The sequence below is a fragment of the Phoxinus phoxinus genome, assembly GCF_949152265.1.
Source record: "Phoxinus phoxinus genome assembly, chromosome: 1".
Taxonomy (NCBI): domain Eukaryota; kingdom Metazoa; phylum Chordata; class Actinopteri; order Cypriniformes; family Leuciscidae; genus Phoxinus; species Phoxinus phoxinus.
This window is the reverse complement of record NC_136876.1, coordinates 12,637,240-12,660,924: the sequence shown is the minus strand read 5'-3', so window position 1 is coordinate 12,660,924 and position 23,685 is coordinate 12,637,240. Positions and strand designations below refer to the sequence as shown.

The window sequence follows — 23,685 nt, the reverse complement described above, 5'->3', positions numbered from 1 at the left end:
TTGCTGAGCTTTCTCCAATCAGAGAGCAGGATCCAAGGTCACCATTCCCACAGGAAGGAAGGAGGAAAGCGGGACACACAGAAAGAGCAGCGCAATAAATGGTTTTATTCCCCCCCCCCTATGGGGTTATTATTGTTGCAATATTCCAAATAAATAGATTAATATTCACAAATAAATGTAAAGAGATTCACAAAAATGTATCGAATGCACAAATGAATAGATTAAGATCCACAAATAAATGTAAAGAGTTTCACAAAAAATTATAAAATTCACAAATAAATAAAATGAGATTTGCAAATAAATAAAACATTTACAAATGTTTTCTTATTTTACAAACACAACTCTGCCTGGCATTTATTTGTGAATCGGTTCCTGTGCATTTGTAAATCGCTGCACACATTTGTGAATCGGTTCCTGTGCATTTGTGAATCCCCTCACGCATTTGTGGATTATGAAACACTTCTAGCGCAGACGTGCAGAGAAATCCACAAATAGGTGGACTCCACCCACCGCCTACTCAAGCCAATCAGATAACGGCCACATCGAGCTGGCCAATCGTAGCACGTTATCGCTTCAACCAATCACGTTAGGCTTTACACTCGGGGCGGGAAGTGGGAACTGACTGATTCTTGCATCAATGAAAGGAGCACTGGAGCGCAGTAGCGCTGAACTGTGTGTGGTAAAAACACTCCGTTTTCAAAAGATCGTTGGAGTTTAAGGCCTCTTTATATTTCCATCAGGATACACTCAGGGAACTATGATAATCAGAGATCCCGAGCATCATGAACAGTCTCTACACCGGCAAGAGGCGCGACACAGCGCGTCAAAAGCAAATAGGCACTGTCTGTTCACTGCTGCCGCTGCAGTTTAAATCATGTAAAACTAGCATGTTTGAAATGTTAACACACATTCCCTATGTGACGTCTGCTTAGCTTTATATGCATAATCGTGCTCTTAACGGCTCTGATCGTAGCCTGCTTATTGACTAGTGCTGGTTAAATCATATCGTGATAGTGTACTGGACGCGGGGCAGTCATTGATAGTAAACGGATGCCCGCACTTCTGATGTAGCGGCTACTTCACGCAATTAGGACAAATGTTTTTGTATTTATACATTTGGGCTTATATTTGGTATTCTACATTACATGTATTTATATCCTATTGCTATTTGTCACTGCGATTGTGCTTTAAAAGGCAAAATCGTATAATGTCATGCATCGTGTCTACCCTGTGCGAGGCAATCTACACTGGGCAAAGCGAATGTGCAAAAACATTTGTCCTAATTGCGTGAAGTAGCCGCTACATCAAAAGTGCGGGCATCCGTTTACTATTGTTGTGTTATGATTTTATATTGGAGCTAGCGTTGCATTCAGAAGAACAGATGAGATGAATAACCGTTTCTCAGCATATTTTATTGTGAGCGGCAGCAGACGCATCATTCTCACGGTCTGACTGACAGCCTTCAGTTTCTCAGTATGGCAAAACTAATAGGACAAACTAATCCAAACGCGTTCTTTACAGCAAGTACTTTAGTGCCCCCTTGTGGTTAATTCACGATATAGAACAGTACTGCATTACATTTACAATACAACTGAGGACATAAGTTAACATATTTTAACAACTAGCAATGAATGCCCCGCGTCCAGTACACTATCACGAAATATGATAGTAACCAGCACTCAATAAGCAGGCTACGATCAGAGCCGTTAAGAGCACGATTATGCATATAAAGCTAAGCAGACGTCACATAGGGAATGTCTGTTAACATTTCAAACATGCTAGTTTTACATGATTTAAACTGCAGCGGCAGCAGTGAACAGACAGTGCCTATTTGCTTTTGACGCGCTGTGTCGCGCCTCTTGCCGGTGTAGAGACTGTTCATGATGCTCGGGATCTCTGATTATCATAGTTCCCTGAGTGTATCCTGATGGAAATATAAAGAGGCCTTAAACTCCAACAATCTTTTGAAAACAGAGTGTTTTTGCCACACACACAGTTCAGCGCTACTACTGCGCTCCAGTGCTCCTTTCATTGATGCAAGAATCAGTCAGTTCCCACTTCCCGCCCCGAGCGTAAAGCCTAACGTGATTGGTTGAAGCGATAACGTGCTACGATTGGCCAGCTCGATGTGGCCGTTATCTGATTGGCTTGAGTAGGCGGTGGGTGGAGTCCACCTATTTGTGGATTTCTCTGCACGTCTGCGCTAGAAGTGTTTCATAATCCACAAATGCGTGAGGGGATTCACAAATGCACAGGAACCGATTCACAAATGTGTGCAGCGATTTACAAATGCACAGGAACCGATTCACAAATAAATGCCAGGCAGAGTTGTGTTTGTAAAATAAGAAAACATTTGTAAATGTTTTATTTATTTGCAAATCTCATTTTATTTATTTGTGAATTTTATAATTTTTTGTGAAACTCTTTACATTTATTTGTGGATCTTAATCTATTCATTTGTGCATTCGATACATTTTTGTGAATCTCTTTACATTTATTTGTGAATATTAATCTATTTATTTGGAATATTGCAACAATAATAACCCCATACTCCCCACCCTCACACATTCGTTTGATGCGCGTGAGTCTCGTCTGTTTTCCACTAATGACCAATCCTCAGGAGAGGAGACGAGTCTGCTCGTGCACACGCCTGACGGAGCATTTCACTCAGTTTTTTAAAGTGATAGCGCACTCAGAATCAGAATGAAAAATTATTTGCTGAGCCTCATGTTTCTCGAACCCAGGTGGAAATGTTCTTTCTGTGGAACAAAAAGCATTTGCTTTTCCACCTATATATTGAAAACAAATACCGTAATTTGATCCAGGGTTCCCAAAAATAAAGGCCTATAAAAATTAGTCCCTAACGTTATATGATATGACTAATAATGCTGCGTTCTTCTCGCCATATCGTAATTACCGGAAGTAAATCTCCATGCTTTAATATTACTCTTGCGATGCTTTGATGACATCGGTCGATCGCGCGCTTCAAGTCGAACACACCTGGCTTAAAGGATTTAGGATGAGTTCACCTCAAAATGAAAATTTCCTGATAATTTACTCACCCCAATGCCACCCAAGATGTTCTTTCTTTCTTCAGTGGAAAAGAAATTAAGTTTTTTTGAGGAAAACATTTCAGTATTTTTCTCCACACAAAGGATTTCAATCGCAAGTTCGCAACCAACATGTTGAAGTCCAAATCAATGCAGTTTCAGAGGGCTTAGTGCTTCAAAGGGCCCTGCACGATCCAAGCTGAAGAATAGCGAAACGATCGGTTATTTTCTCGAACATATACTTTATAACCACAAATGCCCGTCTTGTAGGCTACCGTCTCCGAGATGCGCTACGTATTACGTCACCACGTTGGTAAAGCCCACGAAAAAAAAATGTAAACAAAGATGTCGGATGATTTTCATTTCATTTCATTTCATTTATTATACAGGAAAGTTAAAAGTAACAGTTAAGTCACCGTCAAACGGGCCTGGCTCAGTTTAAGCAACTGGTTTACAGCAGGTTCCTGTTCTGCAGCAACATAGAACAATGAACAGACTCAATACATTTTTTACAAGACATAAATATACACTGAACAAAGTACAGACCAATACAGCAGTAAAATACATAAAGACGTATCTATAAACAAATTAATGTGTGCAAGTATGACTATCCAGGAGAAATAGTTTATATGACTTTTTGAAATGTGTGATGGATGGTAATGTTCGTATGTGATAGGGAATGTCATTCCAGATTTTGGTGTAAGTATGGAAAAAGGATTTCTTACCATAGTTATTCTTGTGTGAGGGGATTGGAATGAGTTCCTGTGAGACTGACCTAGTGAGACGTTGTGTTCTCATCCTGCGTTTTGGAAAAAGATCTGTAAGTGCTGGTGAAGTGCTATTTTTAATCTGAAAATAAACTGTAATGGCTTGGTTGTTTATATAATTCTGGAAAGTCAAAGCTTTTGTACGAGTTAGGGCATTGCAGTGATGAGACCATCTTGGGAGGTTGCTATGAATCTTGAGTGCTCTGTAGTATAGTCGTGCTATTGGTTCAGTAATGTCCTTTGTGGTGAGAGACCAGATTGGCAAACAGTAAGACATTGTTGAGAACACAATAGCATGTAGGTAAATTTCAGAGATTGAGAAAGAGAGATATGACCTTATCTTATTATAAACGTAGAGTTTCTGATTGAGCTTTTTTGTTAATTTGAGAATATGTTCTTGGTATGTAAGATGTGTGTCCAGTAAAACACCAAGATAATTATAGTTCTTTGTGACAACAAGATTTTGGTTTGCAAATGTAATATGATTGATAAAGGAAAAACTTTTTCTGGGTGAGTGAAAGTACATGCATTCAGTTTTTTTACATTAATGGTCAGATGGTTCTTTTTCAACCAGTCATGTAAGAGATCAAGATCAGATGATAATTTCGAGTTTATGACATTTGGATGTGGATCCGAAAGAAAAATAACAGTATCATCCGCATATAATAAACATTTTGAATGTCTGCAGACACGTGAGAAATCATTAATATATAAAAGAAAAAGTAGGGGTCCAAGAATGCTGCCTTGGGGAACGCCCATATTACAGCCTAAAGGCTGCGACAGGACATGATTAAAATTGACTGTCTGCGATCTGTTTGTCAGATATGAGGAAAGCATTTCAATCACTGACGGGGACAGTTCGAATGAGTGAAGTTTGTACAGCAAGATCTGATGGTTTACAGTTTCAAAAGCTTTGCGAAGGTCAATAAAAAATTTTGAAGTTGGAGGAGAAAATTGGCCTATTCCAAGTCTTCTGAAGTCATATGCTGCTTTGTGTGAGTAACAAATGTAATGCAATATTCACTGAAATTCTCATCAGCTGTAAATCTCAAATGTACGGAAGCCAATTTACACTACATAAGTAAAAAATTAAATAAATCATGCTTTGGTTAATCCTAATTATGGCATTCTTTATTCCTCAAAGTCATAATTAGTCTATGACATACTAAGCCATAAAAAAGTCATGATTATGACAAAAAATTATAACATATTAATCATAACTATGACGTAAATGTAACTTTTTATATAATTATGACTTAGTATGTCTATGTCATAATTTTGACTTTATGTCATAATTAAGACCAACGCATGATTTGATTTCCTTATGTGGGGAAATGGGCTTTTTCTTTGGTTATATTCAAAAAAGTATTTGTCTTGTATCCAATCATTACACGGCATGTTTGAATATGCAGTAAGTAAATGATGATGACAGAATGTAAATGTTTTTGGACAACAATCCCTTTAAGCATGTAATTTTAATTTGAAATATGACAATAATCCTTCACATATGTGTTATGTGTAGACTCATAAGGCAGCACTGATTCATTCTGCCATCATAGACCAATGTTTGTCACTGAATACGTAATGGATGATGTCCGTCTACTGGGTATCTGGACTGAGCGTTACTCATGAATCAACAGCTTTGTGTGTGTGTGTGTGTGTGTGTGGTAAGATCCCCAGCCTTTGTCTCTGGCAGAAGGTGTGAAGGATTGAGCGTTTTCTCTTGATCTGCGCTGGACTAAATCTTCAGCTCAACTTCAAGACGTCAGTGTGTGCATCACAGAAATCCAATACGGCACGTGACAAAAATTACACTGTTTACAATGTAAAAACCACACACACACACACACACACACACACGCACACGCACACAAAAAATGTGTGAATATGCAACATCATTGAAAAAGATTTTCATCAATATGTTTTTTTTTAAGGTGAAATCATGTCAGATTTATGCTTTGAAGAGAAACACTATTTGTCAATAGACTGAGATAAAGTAGAAAACATAAATCTAAAGTTTGCGTCAATCGACTAATTGATTTGAAAATGCGAGTTAGAAAAATTAATTCAAGTTGTATATTTTGCTCAGGCAAATTTTTTTTCAAATATCTTTTTTTATTTACTTTTTTTTTTATTGCAAAACAAGACAAAAATACTTAGTTTCTTATTTTCTTATTTAAAAATAAAGTGTTCATCACAATAACATGTTCCACAAAGTCATTTTCAACAGTAAATCTATTGTTTTAGCATTTCAAACATCACAAACGTTCTCTTTGTGAAATGTCCTTGAACATTTGATGTTTGGTTTTCCAGAATAACGACACACACACACACACACACACACACACACACACACACACACACAGTTTGAGTGTGATGTAATTCACGGCGGGTGCTGAATGACAGTAAAGTCAGTTGTTCGTGTGATCAGCACCATGGACAGAGATGGAAATATGAACACAAACTACAGCTCACTGTTGCTTCTGCTTGAAAAACCAGAACAAATTATAAACCAGCATCCAAAGCCTCAACTGAGCTGTTTTTCTAGTTATCATGAATATGCTATCATGTTCGACTATTGAAAAATTATTTGAATGTATTCATTGTTCTTCAAGCAAATGCATTGTTTTGATTTTAAAGCTACACTGTGTAATTTTTTAAGTTGATTCTTAGCAAAAACCACTTTGTTCTTTCCAAATGATATGTGCTCATTAATGTATAATTACTTCCACCAACTAATCAAGTATTATTGTAAGCGTAGAATCTGCCATTTATAATACATACGGTGAGCTGCTTGAATGGCAGAAGCCATGTTGCGCCTCCATCTTGAAAATACATTAGCCAAAGAGGGACATACCTGGAAATTTGCGCTTCGCCTTTCAAGTTTTTACACTCAGTGGCGCCGTGACGAATGCGAGCGGGAGATTACTCACGACTGCCGGCAGATTTGAGATAATACGGCCACCGTAGGAGTTAAAACGCCCGCGGAATGGGAGGGGCAAGAAAGTAATATTCAGTTGGTAGTCATATACAATTTCACCGCTAGATGGGAGTAATTCCTACACAATGTAGCTTTAAATATGTTTTATACTCACTTAATAATGTTGGGCTAAAATAACCCAACTAGTAACCCAACTATGGAATGGCATAGCACCTTTCCAACGGTGGGTTATTTTAACCCAATTGCTGGGTTATTACTAATATAACACAAGAATGTTAAAAAATTACCTAACATAGTGACCCACATGTGTAACCCAGCGGTTGGATTAAAAAAACAAACGTTTTTTACTGTGTAGTACTGAAATGTTTTTATAGGACCAAACATTTGCATGTTAAATTCATGAGCTTTCAGCTTTTAACCATGGATGATGATCATAAAAATAATTTATTAATAATGAATATCTTTGTTTAGTTTTCAGATTGGCAGCAAATTTGGCTCGCTTTAAAGCATAAACCTCAACAAAATAGCATATTTTAGTAATCATCATAAATTAGGAATCTCTCAAACACTCAAAATTCATCCTGTGAAAACCCTTTTGAAATAGCACATTGTGTTACCATTGAATTGGTATTTTGTGATCTTTTATAGCGGGCTCAATTTTTGAGATATCAACCTCAAATGTGGAACACAACTAGACATGGCTTTGATTTTCTAGCAATTCTAGCCAAATTATTGTAAAATATATATTTAGTAAAAATAAAATGAATATCACTACATTTGCTGTACAGTAAACATCAACGTCTAGAACCTTTTTTTTTTACACTTTTAGTGTTCGAAGTGTTATCGTAAAGTTTTTATTTATTTTATTAAAGAGTGTTTCCTAAAACATTCATGAATCATAACCATTTAAGTTCAGATCTATGCTCAATAAGGGTTTACAACAGATTACAGTTTTTTCAAGTTCAGGAGTTTCTCACATGTACATGTGTGTTCCCAAATACACTGTATATATTGTATGCACAGTTGATAAATGTTACAGGTATTGATCTGAACTGAATCAACACTGAAGTGACTTGAGCTGAATAGTGACACTATTACCCCGGATTTCCACCAACTGCGGATCGGCTCCGCTGCGTGTCGGTTCCGTGCTCCGCTGTCCTTCAATACCCACCAGGTCCGGATTTGTTGCAGAACGGCTGCGGCCGAGGACCCACGAGGTCTCTCTAATTCACGTGTGATCGCGCGATATGTAGTTTCGATAAACAGAACCACCAAACCAGGAACAGTTTTCCGCCATGATCATCATATTTTCCGCCAAATATGATCCGCCATGATCACGGTGTATTTTATTTTGAAAATTAAACGGATATTTTATTTTGTTTTGTTTTGTTCTGTTTTTTGCTCGACTTCCTGTCCTGCGCACTCTGCCCTGTAGTGCTGCGGAGCTCTCCGGCATCCGGCAAAAATAGAAGCTCTGCGTATCAGCTCCGGAGGGCTGCGGATCGCCGGAGTCGGAACGCAGCCGTTCCGCAGTCAGTGAAAATACACACATTGACTTTAATGGAAACCTATTGACTCCGCCGCCGTTCCGGAGCGGATCCGCAGCCGTTCCGCAGTTGGTGGAAATTAGGGGTTAGCTGCTTAGAACTGCTTCTCAGGCGATTTTGAATGTGTTAATATTGTGAAGCTGCACAGCAAACTCACCAGAGTTAAATTAGCTCTGAGATAATGAGATAATTAAGTGATTAATTAAGTGATGATTGGGCATTAGTGATGAACACCTGCTGTCAACAAGCAGAATCACTGAAGGAAAGAGAAACAACAAGAACAGAAAAAAAGAGAAAACAAGAACTACAACTGACTTCCAGCCACAGCCTTAGATGAAATCAAATGAAGACAAAATACATGAAATCTCTAAAGTTTAAGGCGGAGCAAACAGCATTACCAGCTTCACTTATTACTAACCAGATTGACTTTATTTCTGTCAGACGTCATGTGGAGTTCCTCAGGGCTCGGATTTAGGTCCTATTTTGTTTTATATCAGACCTCTTGGTGAAATAATTTGTCATTTTAAAAGTGTGTCTTATCACTTTTATGCTGACGACATTCAGTTGTACTGTTCATTCAAAGAGTCCGAGTTAATTAAGTTAACTGAACTATTACAACGCCTGTCTTGCATTAAGAACTGGTTAAACAATAACTACTTACAACTTAATACAAAAAAGACTGAAAAACCTTAATCATTGCTGCAGACCAAAAACTACCTCGCATCAAACAACACCTCTGTTCTTTGGGCTCATCCGTCCAGTTAAGCCTTGACCAATCGATGTCTCTGGACCGTCATTCTAGACAGTTGGTCAGAAACTGTTTTCATCATTTGAGAAATATTTCTAAATTGAGAACATTGTTGTCCAAAGCCTACATGGAGATGATTATTCATGCCTTTATTTCTTCTCGTTTAGGCTATTGCAATTCTCTTTTTACTTGTTTTAACAAATCTTCACTCCAAATGGTGCAAAATGCTGCAGCCAGGCTTTTAACAGAACTTTGTTTAGAGTTTTGCAAACTAAGTGTAAAGCATATAATGTGCTGAGTGAACATACATGAGTGAATGGTTTCACAGAGTGAGTCTCAAGTTCCACTTTTAGTGTCTTGAACTGTACAATGTATTTTCCATCAGGACAAGACTAAATACACGTATCCAAGAACCCTGAAAACAGGCCTGCCATTTACAATGCAGGTTTGCTTCACCTTTTAAGATATGTTTTACTGGAAAACAAGGCAACAATACTGATTAAGCAACCTGTTTTTTTTTTGTTTTTTTTTTGCAGTGTATTTGGTAATGATGCATTCAGCACAATCTTGTGTCCCTGTATACAATACATTTGACCTATTATAGTAAACGCCATCAATATCTTCTGAGAAGAGTTTCAATATACTGGAACACAGATACAGTGAATCATTACAGACATGTGACTCAACCATGACTTATTGATGAGTCTGTCTGCAATGATGTCACCATAGGATGATAGTGTGTCAAACGTTTAACAGTCGACATCTATGTTGGACACCCCACGGGACCCTGCTCAGTTTGATGTGTTAGAGAAGAGCAGATGCTCCTGTCACCATGTGTTATTAAAGTAATGTGCTTCCCAAACCACTGTAAACATGCAGGGCACTGAAATATGATAATATGTACTAATGAAATGTAAAAACAAAACAGTATTGACACATTATCATCACATTAGAACAGACGACGCGGACTCGGCATCTTCGCAGTATTGTGAACACGCCTATAGAGAAAAATGCACATTTTATACGGATTGCATAAGAATGGTCGGTTTCTTTTCATTTTGAATTGTTTGTTTAAAAGTAGACATTTTAAGCTTTCTATAGAAAAAATTTCATTCGGTTCATTTATGAGACGAGCTCCAGTTCACGTGCAATGCAAGTGATCGCGCCGGCGCCTCCATTTCCAGATTATATTGTCTGCTATATTTGCTTCTTATTATTTAATTTGAGCGAACGCCGGTTTATCTGTGAGCATGTGGGGCAGGGGTAATAATCAATAATAATCAAATAATTCCCAGCGAACATCGAATATTATTTTTGCTTGTAATGCCCATCCCTACAAAATGTCTTAATCAGACAAGCACCATAGCATAAGAAAATATAAAGAAATAAAAATACATTCAAGTAAATAATAAATAAAGAAATCTTCTGCTGCACGAACGAACGCAGGCATGTAGTCGCAGTTGTTGTTGCGGTTACGTGACGTAGCGGTGTCTGGCTAGGGTCGACACGTGGGGTGATGACATCATCGTTTCACAAAATATACCGATTGACTGTACACACGCAACGTTGTCGTTGAAAACGTAAGGGTGTCATTTTCAGATATATCCACTCTGGGACCCGGTTTCAGTCTCCCAAAACGCCGGATCCGTCTGGACGAAACGCCGATACTATACAAAATGTTTACGTATACAGGATAGGACAGTAGATACTTGAAGTGAAAATTCAGTTTATTTTTTAAAAGTGTATTTATTTGCAGTTTATTAAAATATATTTTAGGTATATTTTAAGTGTGTTTTTTTATTTTTAAGTATAGCTACGTTTCATTTGTCTAATAATGTACATTTGATATTGAAGACAAAGTATGTATTGTAGTATTTGGAATAAGCCAAAGGTATTATTTGTCTGTTCATTAATTATCATTATTATAATTTATTTATTTATTTTTTACTTCACAACCCAGTTTAATTTCAGTCAGAATTACCTTTTATTTCTTGTGAGAATTCCCCGAAACCTTTGTTTTGGCTGTTGGCCTTCCAGGCTCATGCTGCACCATCAAACCGTCCATCTGCATCAAACAGGTTTTTGTAGCATTAGCATACCGCTAATTGGACTGAACCGTTTTGTCTGGGGGAGGGGAAATAGCAGCTAAACAATTCTTTCCATTTCATTTCATTTTTCTTTTCTTTTTTGTTATTTGCAAATTATATTTATTTGTTATATACAAATATACATTATTTGTATAATGTATTGTATGTTTGGTCCCTGGTTGTTCATTTGGCCGAGGGTGGAGCTAGCCTTATAAACCGCGAGCTATCATCAGGTCAGTCTTGTTTAAGGCAAAAGCTGAGACCCTGTTGCAAATTGTTTGGTGTAGAATTTCTTTGCACATTGTTGCAGTTTTGTTTGTATTTCAGTATGTGAGCATGAAACAAAACAAAAAAATATATTTTTATATATGAATGAATGTTGATATATGAATATTGTAATTTTTAATCATAATAAACCACCTTTTTGGGATCCACTTAACCTCTGTCCAGCTTGTTTAAAATGATTCTCTCTGACCACTGGGCCATCTCTTACACTCAGCCTTAAAATTATTTTAAGTTTTATTAAAAATTCAAACAATAAACAGGCCTAATGTGATTTTTTTCCAAAAGTCTGCTTTAAATCACTGTGCAAGTGATTTTTGGATATTTTATTAAAAAAATCTTACATATTGTACCTTTAATAGATATCAAATCAACATTGAAATTGATTCACAAATTGATTCACAAGCTCGTTTATATACCATCCGTGACCCTGATAGTATATGTAAGGGATAATGTAGAGTGATGCGGTTGTTATAGCGAATACAACCCCGACAGGCTGTTCAGGACCCCGACGCGAAGCGGACATATAACAACCGCCTCGCTCTACATTATCCCGCTTATTACATGGCTACCTACCAAATAAATCAATAATTTGACACAAAATATTGATTTAAAAAGGAGTTTATTGATTTAAATTATTTAAATGATTGCATTGCTTCCGCTAAAGAACACTGTGTCCATGGCAACGCTTTGTTTTTCATGGCAACGGTGTGTTATCAAGAAATAACAGACCGCATTCTACATTAGAGTTCAACCAAGCCATGTAATAAAAATACATATAAATATAAACTTATTTTGTTCTATAGTATTAAATTCTCTCATAATGTTTTATGCTACAGATTCTCACTTAATTTTTTTATTCAGTTCATTGAGTCCAGAATATGCTTGAAAGCACATATAAAATACAGATAAAAGTATACAACCAGGGGTGCGCTTCCCAAAGCCAACTATGGTCGCAAGGTCCGTCGTTACCTATAGAGTTCGATGGAAATTGCGATCATAGTTGGCCAACGATGCTTTTGGGAAACGCACCCCAGTCTGTCTTCTGAAGCTCCACCCTCTTACAAAACCCACCAGGAAGTGACTAGTCATTATTTCTGCCTCTTTTTTTTTACCGAAAGCTAAAACGAGTCAGTGTTGTGAAGAACAGAGGAGGAGACTTTATATAATAGCATTTTTGTTTATTTCTGAATGAACCCAGGTGAGATTTTGATACAGTTATTTACTCTGAACCGAAAGTTCAGAAAGTGAAAGTAAATTGAAGATCATTGGATCTTTTACAAGACGAGGAAATGGATTCAAAATCTGTGGAAGAGCTTTCTTGTCCCGTTTGCTATGACATCTTCAAGGCTCCTGTTATTCTGTCCTGTAGTCACAGTATTTGTAAAGAGTGTCTTCAACAGTTCTGGAGAACTAAGACAACTCAGGAGTGTCCTGTGTGCAGGAGATCCTCAAAAGATGAACCTCTAGTTAATCTTGTGTTAAAAAACTTGTGTGATTCATTGATAAAGGAGAGAAATGAGAGGTGTTCATCAGGGTCTGAGGAGATCTGCGGTTTACACGGTGAGAAACACAAACTCTTCTGTCTGAACGACAAACAGCCTGTGTGTTTAGTGTGCAGAGATTCACAGACACACGCCAATCACACGTTCAGACCCATCGGTGAAGTGCTTTCATCATACAAGGTAAGACAAATGTCGCTCATTTCATATGCTAAACACAGTGCTAAACGGTATTATTTGTGTATACAATAGACCAGTATTTATTTTTGCACAGACTTAATCTCTATGACGTACTAGTGATATAAAATTCTGCACTAATCTTTAACTCATCTGATGTTCAAGTCTCATTGAATGTAACAGCATTGGCACAAAACAAGTTTTGAAGAAAAAATTTAATAAAAATGTCATTGGTTATTAATTTTTCTTGGTGACCTGAGGATAGTCGATACCACCTCCTCGGGTCCCTCATTCGTGGTTTATGTTCTCTCATGAGAGCATGACCACGTCTGCACGTGGTTCGTCTTGCCTTTCTCCTAAACTAAAGGTGTGAGCACTCAGCGTGTCGGCACACGATCACTGTCTCACATGCCTGGCAGTGGCAGCTTCTGGATGGGATTGCTGGTCCTTCTCATGGGGGACCTAGCGTATCATTCGGGGCTTTTTCCTCTCTCATTACCCCTGCAAGGGTAGTTCTGAGCCAGGGTTGAGCTACGCATGGTAACTAATCGTGATTTTAAGTCTCAGCGCAGGCCCTCGGCCAGATGATGTCCACCCTGGTGGTCCAGAAGTGCCCCCTGGCCCAACCGTGCTGGGGTGCGAGATATCGTCAAAGTGCGCTTTCTCGATGCTCCCATCTCACGAGGTGGTGAGGCTGAGGCACTGTGCCCAGGCTGAGGCATTTAAGAGCTTGCCTTGACATGCTACCGTGGGATGCCCTTCAGTATATTCGTCGCCTGCAAAAAAAAGAAGAAAAACAAACTCCGCCAGCCTTCGAAGCCCTGAGACGGGCGACCTAGACATGAAGGAAGCTGCTCTTCTGGAGATGGTAACCACACCACTCTTTCCCCCGGAGGAGGGCTGGGTGGAGATTAACCAGTTGTTTCATTTTGTTTCTGTTCCGCCGATGGCTTTATCTCTGGGTCATAAGAGGGTGCGGTTTGCAGTGTGTTAAGCTGTAAAAATGCCTTGTCACTCCGATCCCCCTGTTGTACCCAAGAAAGGCCAATCTTGTACCTGCGAACCTTGAATCGGGCCCTGCATAAGCTCCCATTCAAGATGTAAAGGCAGAAAAATATTTTTTAATGCATCCGTCCTCGAGATCGACCTGAAGGACGCGCACTTTCATGTCTCGATTCTTCCGCGGCACAGGCCGTTCCTGCGCTTTGCGTTCGAGGGATATCGGTACAAAGTCCTACTCTTCCGGCTGTCCCTGTCGCCTTGCACATTTTGATTGACAGCTGTCACAACCTTCTAGTGACCGTGTTTACTCCTTTCTTTTCAACCATTGGATAGGATTTAAAAAATGGCTGTTGTATTTGTACTTCTGTCGAAGCGCTGTTAAACCAAGGGGGTAATCCATCAGCCGGAAACCAAAGCTTCCCCGGCGGCCGCCATTGATTAGCATACCATCACCTGCTGTTAGCATTTCATTGACTCCCATTCATTTTGGCCTCACTTTGACAGCAAATAACTGTCACGGTATAGTTGAACGGAGACGAGGATACAAGAGCAGGATGAGATGTTTATTAAATAATACAAAATAAAGACAAGCTATAAACAAAACAACCCCGAGGGGGAAAACAAGAGAGGCTTCAGGCACAAGAACAGGTAACACAAGGAAACAGGAAACATTGACAACGAACCAGCAACAGGACTACAAACACAGGGAGGCTAAATAGGGGAACAAACAAAGGAGGGTAACGAGCAGGACAGGTGGGACAAATTAACCAATAATCAGATAACAAGGGGGAGGGATCAGACCATGACACAAGCACATGGCCCAAAATAACAAAACACCCATGTGCAGCACAAGACAGGACAGGCATGTGACATTACCCCCTCCCTACGGAGCGGCTACCAGACGCTCCATAAGACCAGGGCGGGAGGGACAGACCAGGGCGGGACGGGAGGGACAGACCAGGGCGGGACGGGAGGGACAGACGACACATCAGGCGACCAGGACAAAACCGGCAGTCCATCGGGCGGCCACGGTGCAGAAGACCCCTCGGGCGGCCAAGGCGGAGAAGACCCCTCGGGCGGCCACGGCGGAGACGACCACTCGGGCGACCAATCGGGCGGCCACGGCTCAGGAACCGCGACAGGCACCGGCTCAGGAACCGCGACAGGCACCGGCTCAGGAACAGCGACAGGCACCGGCTCAGGAACAGCGACAGGCACCGGCTCAGGAACAGCGACAGGCACCGGCTCAGGGACAGAAACAGGCACCGGCTCAGGAACAGCGACAGGCACCGGCTCTGGAACAGCGACAGGCACCGGCTCAGGAACAGCGACAGGCACCGGCTCAGGAACAGCGACAGGCACCGGCTCAGGGACAGAAACAGGCACCGGCTCAGGAACAGCGACAGGCACCGGCTCAGGAACAGCGACAGGCACCGGCTCAGGAACAGCGACAGGCACCGGCTCAGGAACAGCGACAGGCACCGGCTCAGGAACAGCGACAGGCACCGGCTCAGGAACAGCGACAGGCACCGGCTCAGGGACAGAAACAGACACCGGCTCAGGGACAGAAACAGACACCGGTTCGGTGGCAGCCATCCTGTCCGGAGACACCGGCTCGGCAAACGTGACGTGAACGGTCTCTGGATCGGCAGACAGGGCGTGAACGGTCTCTGGATCGGCCGACGTGACGTGCTTAGGCGGCGAAGGCAAGGCAAGGAGCTTGGGCGGCGCTGGCAGGGCAAGGCGTCTGGGTGGCGCCGGCAGGGCGAGATGCTTGGGTGGTGCCGTTAGGGTGAGATGCTTGGGTGGCGACGGCAGGGCGAGACGCTTGGGTGGCGACGGGAGGCCGAGACGCTTGGGTGGCCTGGCTGCTGGCCTCACTGGATGCTTCGGGGTCTCGGCTGCAGGCTTCGGAACAGCCTCCGGGCCTCGTGGTTGACCGGAAGCTCTCCTCCTCCTCTTTCGTGAGTGAACAGCTCTTATAGGCTCCTCGGCCACCACTGGGGGCGCTGCGGGAAGAGTGAACCGCTCTGGGACAACCGGACCTGGGACCCCCGAAGTCTGATCCTTCTGGACCCCCGGGCTTGGGACCACCGACATCGAGTCCTCCCGGACCACCGGGCTTGGGACCCCTGAAGTCGGATCCCCTTGGACCACCAAACTTGACACCCCCGACGTCAGGTCCTCCTAGACCACCGGATCTGAGACCACCAACGCCGAGTCCTCCTGGACCACCAAACTTGAGACCCCCGACGTCAGATCCTCCCGGACCAACGGACTTGGGACCCTCGACGTCGTCTGGTCTTTCCGGACCCTCAGGTTAGGGACCATCGAAGTCGTAGGAATGTTGTCATTAAATGGCCCCGGTACCTGGCTGAACAGAGCTTGGACTGTGGACTGATGATGGTGTCCACGACGACCATGTCCCCTTCTATGGCCTCCACGAGTCCCCGAGAATCTGGCCAAGCGGGATCCCTCAAAGGATTGCGGGTGAGCCGGAGTCTTAGAGGAGCTGCCAGTCTCAGTCCTGGGCTTACCTCCTCCCACCTGACCGCCGGCTCCCATGGTCTCCTCAGTCCTACGAGCGCACATAGCGAAGTAGTCCAAACAAGGAAATAGCAGATCCCTTCTCTCCCGCAGGAAAAATCTCATTCCGCTGTATCCACATTCTTTGGCTGGTTCGTTCTGTCACGGTATAGTTGAACGGAGACGAGGATACAAGAGCAGGATGAGATGTTTATTAAATAATACAAAATAAAGACAAGCTATAAACAAAACAACCCCGAGGGGGAAAACAAGAGAGGCTTCAGGCACAGGAACAGGTAACACAAGGAAACAGGAAACATTGACAACGAACCAGCAACAGGACTACAAACACAGGGAGGCTAAATAGGGGAACAAACAAAAGAGGGTAACGAGCAGGACAGGTGGGACAAATTAACCAATAATCAGATAACAAGGGGGAGGGATCAGACCATGACACGAGCACATGGCCCAAAATAACAAAACACCCATGTGCAGCACAAGACAGGACAGGCATGTGACAATAACTTTACATCTGAGGCGTCCAAAGACTCCATTTGTCCATTATTTATTTCTAAAGAAACACGACAATGTATAAAAGGTTGCGTATGTATAAACGATTGCGTCATAACCACACAACTCTCTGTCGCACTGTAGAGAAATTACCGTATAGACCGGCGGAGAAGCTCGCAGTCGCAAGCAATCGGGAGACGTGGAGGCATACAGTAAAGTCCGATAAAGTCAAGGAAAACCTTGAAACGTATGGGGTCACTGTGTCCATTTTATATACTGTCTATGTGTTAAATACAGGTGAAAAACTATGCTGCAAAAAGAATAATTAAAATGCTTTTTTAAAAAGGCATGAGAATGCATGCACGTTTGCTTAATATGATCGTTAAAAACCAAGAGAAATGCGGGACATTTTCTCAATATGCGACCTGCGGGAAGGGGTGAAAATGCTGTGCGGTTACAATACAAAAGTGGGTGATCACAGTTCGATGTACGTTTTAGCCTCAAATGCTTCCTGAGAATTCATCATATAAATAATATAACAATAAAAACATCCAAACATACAATGTTTAAACCTCTTATATGCTGCATAAGTTTCACAGATTTTCATCTTGACCCGTAGGAGGAAGTTAATACAGCGCTGACGTCCTTACAAAACAAGCTCAAACATGGGAAAAAAATAAAAGAAGAGTGTGATAAAGCAACTGAACACATCAAGGTGAGGACAGAGTGAAATACTCAACATTCACACACAGAGTGTATTATTGACATTAGTGGAGTGTGTGTTCATACAGCGCTGACTGAAGTGAATGTGGTTTTTATTTCAGTTTCAAGCTGAGCGCACAGAGCGTCAGATTAAGCAGCAGTTTAAGAAGCTTCATCAGTTCCTCAGAGATGAAGAAGAAGCTACAATCACTGAACTGAGGGAGGAAGAGGAGCAGAAGAAGCAGATGATGAAGGAGAAGCTGGAGGAGATGAACACACACATCTCAGATCTTTCACACACAATCACAGACATGGAGGAGATGATGAACGCCAATGACGTCTGCTTTCTGAAGGTCTGATTTCACATCATTGATTGATTGATTGATTGATTGATTGATTGATTGATTGATTGATTGATTGGTTGGTTGAGTGACTAATTTGGGTTCATTCTTTGTGCATAAAACAACTCAGTATAGAGAGACTCGTTGACAAAGAGTGTCTGATTATATACTAAAATGTTTTCAAACTCTGTGTTTTACAGAACTATAAAGTCTCAATGGAAAGGTAAGTGGGCTTCTCGTATCTCTTCTCTCAGTGGATCTGAACTCAAAGCCACTGCAGTTCTGACTCCTGAATGTTCCCCAGAGTCCAGATCTCACCGCCGGATCCACGGATGACTTCAGGATCTTTGATTCATGTGTCGCGATACTTGGGCAACCTGCCGTTCAGAGTCTGGAAGAAGATGCTGGAAACTGTCCAACACAGTGAGTCTCAGCAGATCTGACACCAGTGCATGAGACAGTTCAGATATAAACACAGACAAAATCAACATTTGATAGAAATATATTTAATAATCACATTCATTTCTAAGTGAATCTGACCTGTATTTCAGAAAATCATCAGATGAACTCATAATGAAAAGTTTATTCCTCATGGTCAATGTTAATGTATTAGGTTACAATAGTGTTTATTAAATACTGATATTAAACCTGAAGCCTCAATCCATCCATTCTGACAGTAACTGAGAGGTCATGGTTTTATGATTTCTTTCAAGAAAGTGTTTTATATGTTGTAGATTTAGAAATTATAATTTCCCCTGTTGTTTAATTCATGGGACCAGACACCAGTTATTTTGCCAAGAGATCTCTTATTTATTTGAAGACATGAGTGAGTGACAATGGACCAAACAAGGTCTTCATTCAGTATCTCTGTTCTTCCGGACCAAGAGGTTCGGTTTTATATGCTACTGACCAAAATAAAACTACATAACCAGCACTGTAAACAAATATTTTCATGATTTTTTACCACAACTTTTTATATTTTGTCAAATCAACTTCGATAACTAATGTGTGAAGATAACATACTATTTTGAGTTTCTGTTTATTAAACCATTCTTCTTCATTGTATTAACTCAAATTTTGAATTACAACGAACTAAAATAAGGCAACATGGTAACTTGCTTTTTTAAGTTAAAGCAACATATTTTTTACAGTGAGTGGGACATATACATTACCAGAGGAACATGGTTTATATCTAACAGGAATGCATATATAATCCTACATATTTCAGTATTCACAAAATACAATAATTACAAATGATTATGGATTCAAATAAAAAGTATAATAATACATAATACAACTGATTATGAATATATGAACACTTCAGATGCAAAAGCCTCTAAGTGCCATCTGAAATTTTCTTTATAATTTTTATCAAGCTTGTATGTTTATGTTCAGTTATTTCACTTTAATGGCAATAAAAATTACCTATTAATTGTCATTAAAGTGAAATTACTGAACCTAAATATACGACCTTGATAAAAATGCTAATTTTAGAACTTCTTAGTTCTTTAGAAGAACTTTACTTATTGTTTTTTTTCAGTGTGTTTAACATTTACATTTATAATATCATCATATTTCATCCTCTAATCTGACGTTATTCTCTTTTCAGATCCGTTGACTCTGGATCCAAACACAGCATATCCTCGTCTCACACTCTCTGCTGATCTGACCAGTGTGTCGTTCAGCGATGTAGATAAAACGATTCCTGATAATCCAGAGAGGATTGAAAGTTATGCATGTGTCCTGGGATCTGGGGGCTTTAACTCAGGAACACACTGCTGGGACGTGGAGGTTGGGGCCAATACAGACTGGGCACTTGGCATAACCACAGCATCAAACCAAAGGAAGGGAAAGGTTTTCTTTGAGTCTAGTGTCTGGTGTGTGCATTACATACAGAGCAAATACAGCTCACAATCCCCAGAGCAACCCGCCACCGTCTTTACTGTTAAACAGAAGCTCCAGCGCGTGAGAGTTCAGCTGGACTGTGACAGAGGAACCAAAGGAAGAAGGATCCTTCTCTGATCCTGCAACCAAACACTGTCTGCGCACATTCAGGACGTCCTTCACAGAAACGGTCTTTCCATTCTTATATAATCACTGCACAACTTCTCCTCTGAGGATCTTACCAGTTAAACTGTTACATCAGAAAAGATGCTTCTAGATGAATTCAGTTTAGCAAATTTTGCTTCAATAACTGTAATCAAAGGGTCTCATTCATGAATCAAATATGCAGGGGTGTGAAGTATTGAATTACAAATACTCTGTAATTAAGTAGTTTTTTTTTTAATTGTACTTTTTTGAGTAGTTTAAAAATTGTCTCTTTTACTTTTACTTGAGTACATTTTAAGTGATTTATCGGTACTTTTACTCTGCTATTTTCCATCCGTTTGTGGTCATTACTCGTTACATGCTTGTTTTAAAATTAGATTTTTATCCATCAACGTGATTGGATCCGAGCAATCGGTCTCGTGACTGTCGTCAAATCAAATTCTGCATTGAAAACTTTAACCGCTAGCTAGCATATCTGCTGTTTCTCGTGCATTCTTCAAGCATTCATTCAATCGAGATATCAGCGTCTTCCTCTAATATGCTAAGGTACATTTCACATTTCTGCTTACTTAATGATCTTTATATAGGCCTATCTACAGCCTCATTATGTTTCATGTTTATTTCAACAAGTTATCATTCTTTGAGGCATTTTTCTTTATTTTTTAACTTTTTTAGAACTGAGAACTGCTATGAATGTAAAATGTCTTGAAATGCAATGTAAGTCGCTTTGGATAAAAGCGTCTGCTAAATGCATAAATGTAAATGTATTTTTTTCCCTAAAAAATAGAAAATGCTTTTTTCCTGCAGCAAGCTTTTCTTCTTTATTTGGTAATATCTAATATCTAACAAAGCATGAAAAAATAACAAAATGAAAAGAAGTGTCCAACAAAATATTTATCAATTTAAGCCGGTTTTGGAAAGATTAAAGCTGAATATTTCATATAGCCTACTTGTGAATTTTGTGGACTGGAAAAAAGCAATAATTTTGCTTTGTTTTACCAATTTATTTAGTAAAGATTATTTTGGAAGGATTTAGAAACCTATATTAACAGAAAACTGGATTGTATATAAGAAATTAGTGTATTTGATGTGTTTTTTGTTTGTTTTTGTTTCAGAATGAATCTCTGAAAAGTAAAGAAGAATACATTATACAATTATTAATTTTTTTAGGAAAATGCGATATTTATAAAAAGCAAACCACATTTTCACATTATATAAATTTGATTAAATTAACTTTTGGAACAAACTAAAAAAATGCTCAAAACTTTAGAATTTTATGTATTTTTCTTCTCTTTTGGCAGCTAATTTGGATAAAAATTTGACAATTTAATACCTTTTGTTCTTGTAGCATTGAATAATAATAAAATACGTAAAGAACACAAAAAGTGAATTGCATTGTAGGATGCAGCATCTTACTTTGGCAGATCTCAGAAAATGCACTGGTATGTTAGCATGTGTAGTGAGAGAAATCTGCTGTTGTGAGTCATGCAGCATCTGCGAATCAGGGATCAGTGAATGAGATCAGTCAGATCAGGCCTGATCCCAGCGCAGCGTCTGGCCTGTGCGGATGAGTGATGTCAGAGAACGCTGTTGGTGTGACACCATATGTTATGTAAAAACAGCGAATCCTCTTCTGCTCAGTAATGCACAAGGCTCCTGCACTTCCGTTCTGATCCGAGTTTCACAATGAAAACAGGAAGAGATTTAGCACGGAATCAGACCTTTTCTAATTCTGTCATCTTACGCTTTTCATGTGAAGCTCCTCTGTGGTATTAGAGAAAGTCATAATGTGTAAATGGTGTGAGAGATGAATTCATGACTGAGTTGTAAGACTGATGCTGAACTGTCTGGACCAACGCTAGGGCTACTCTCTGAAAAAACCCCAGAGGAAATTAACATTTGAACTCTCTCTTGCTAAATTAGCATCCCCATAGATGCAATCACGCCTCAATCACAGTCAATCACCTCAGTATTGTCTTAATCTACATTTCCTTCCCTTCACCCCTTCTTCCCCCATCTCTTCTCTCCACATGCAACTCTTGGAGCGGCCCTCTAAATAGTCAATTACCTCTGTCCAGTGACCAAGACTGGCGAATTTGTGATCGTGGGATCTGCATTAAATGGCCCAAATGAACTAGTCTAATAAGGGTAAAAAATAATCAAGTGTCTAGATAAATTACCATATAAATGACCAATAACCAATTGGCATTCCAACCTAAATTCGAGGTCGCGATAAAATAGAGTCAGATAAAACAAAAGTAAATTGGAATTAAATTACTTTGCCACACTGAAAAGACCAAACGCGCAGTAATCCTTCACCTTCTTATCGGAAACCATTTTTGGGCCACTTCAGCGGGACTTGACCCCATTCTACATCTGAGCGTCTGAAGCTCAAATGTTCTGCTTAAAATGAGAATGAACCTCATTGGTTCTTGTGAAGCTCAAACGTTCTGCGTAACACAAGAATGAACCTCATTGGTTCTTGAGAAGCTCAAACGGGGTGCGTAACACGAGAATGAACCTCATTGGTTCTTGTGAAGCTCAAACGTGTTGCGTAACACAAGAATGAACCTCATTGGTTCTTGAGAAGCTCAAACGTTCTGCGTAACACGAGAATGAACCTCATTGGTTCTTGAAGAAGCTCAAACGTTCTACGTAACACAAGAATGAACCTCATTGGTTCTTGAGAAGCTCAAACGTGGTGCGTAACACAAAAAAATGAACCTGATTGGTTCTTGAGAAGCTCAAACGATATGTGTAACACAAGAATGAACCTGATTGGTTCTTGAGAAGCTCAAACGTTCTGCGTAACACAAGAATGAACCTCATTGGTTCTTGAAGAAGCTCAAACGTTCTGCGTAACACGAGAATGAACCTCATTGGTTCTTGAGAAGCTCAAACGTTCTGTGTAACACAAGAATGAACCTCATTGGTTCTTTCTGAAGCTCAAACATTCTACGTAACACAAGAATTAACCTCATTGGTTCTTGCAGAAGCTCAAACGTAATGCGTAACATGAGAATTAACCTCATTGGTTCTTGCAGAAGCTCAAACGTAATGCGTAACATGAGAATGAACCTCATTGGTTCTTGCAGAAGCTTAAACGTTCTGCGTAACACAAGAATGAACCTCATTGGTTCTTGAAGAAGCTCAAATGTTCTGTGTAACACAGGAATGAACCTCATTGGTTCTCACTCATCAAGCGAAAATTATTATATTATATTATATTAACGGCATGAGAGTGAGTGAGTGAGTATCCCTTTAACATCCCTGAGAGATATTAGAGAGTATAACATGAATGAACAACATGAGAGAGAGAGAGAGAGAGAGAGAGAGAGAGAGAGAGAGAGAGAGAGGTTGATGCTGATGCTAAAAGGAGCGGACGCGCTCGCAGCGAGTCATTCGTGTTGATCTCGCGCACGTTCCTTTATGACGTCACGAGCGTGCGGTCGTG

The 23,685-nt window shown here is 40.2% G+C and overlaps 1 protein-coding gene across 1 annotated transcript; it reads left to right on the top strand.

The window, feature by feature from the left end:
• Positions 1–12,483: 12,483 nt before the first annotated feature.
• Positions 12,484–21,285, top strand: LOC307001314 (zinc-binding protein A33-like). Its single transcript, XM_079617632.1, has 6 exons — positions 12,484–13,107; positions 17,759–17,854; positions 17,964–18,194; positions 18,383–18,405; positions 18,487–18,605; positions 19,792–21,285. Exons 1-6 carry the CDS (start codon positions 12,715–12,717, stop codon positions 20,202–20,204), a joined length of 1,275 nt encoding a protein of 424 aa, XP_079473758.1. The 5' UTR covers positions 12,484–12,714; the 3' UTR covers positions 20,205–21,285.
• Positions 21,286–23,685: the final 2,400 nt, after the last annotated feature.

Excerpts from the sequence above, each read along its gene's own strand:
- LOC307001314 (XM_079617632.1), top strand. The coding sequence starts at position 12,715 with ATGGATTCAAAATCTGTGGAAGAGCTTTCTTGTCCCGTTTGCTATGAC. Across the intron at positions 13,108-17,758 it reads AAGTGCTTTCATCATACAAG|GAGGAAGTTAATACAGCGCT; the intron begins GTAAGACAAATG and ends CTTGACCCGTAG. Across the intron at positions 18,406-18,486 it reads TATAAAGTCTCAATGGAAAG|AGTCCAGATCTCACCGCCGG; the intron begins GTAAGTGGGCTT and ends AATGTTCCCCAG.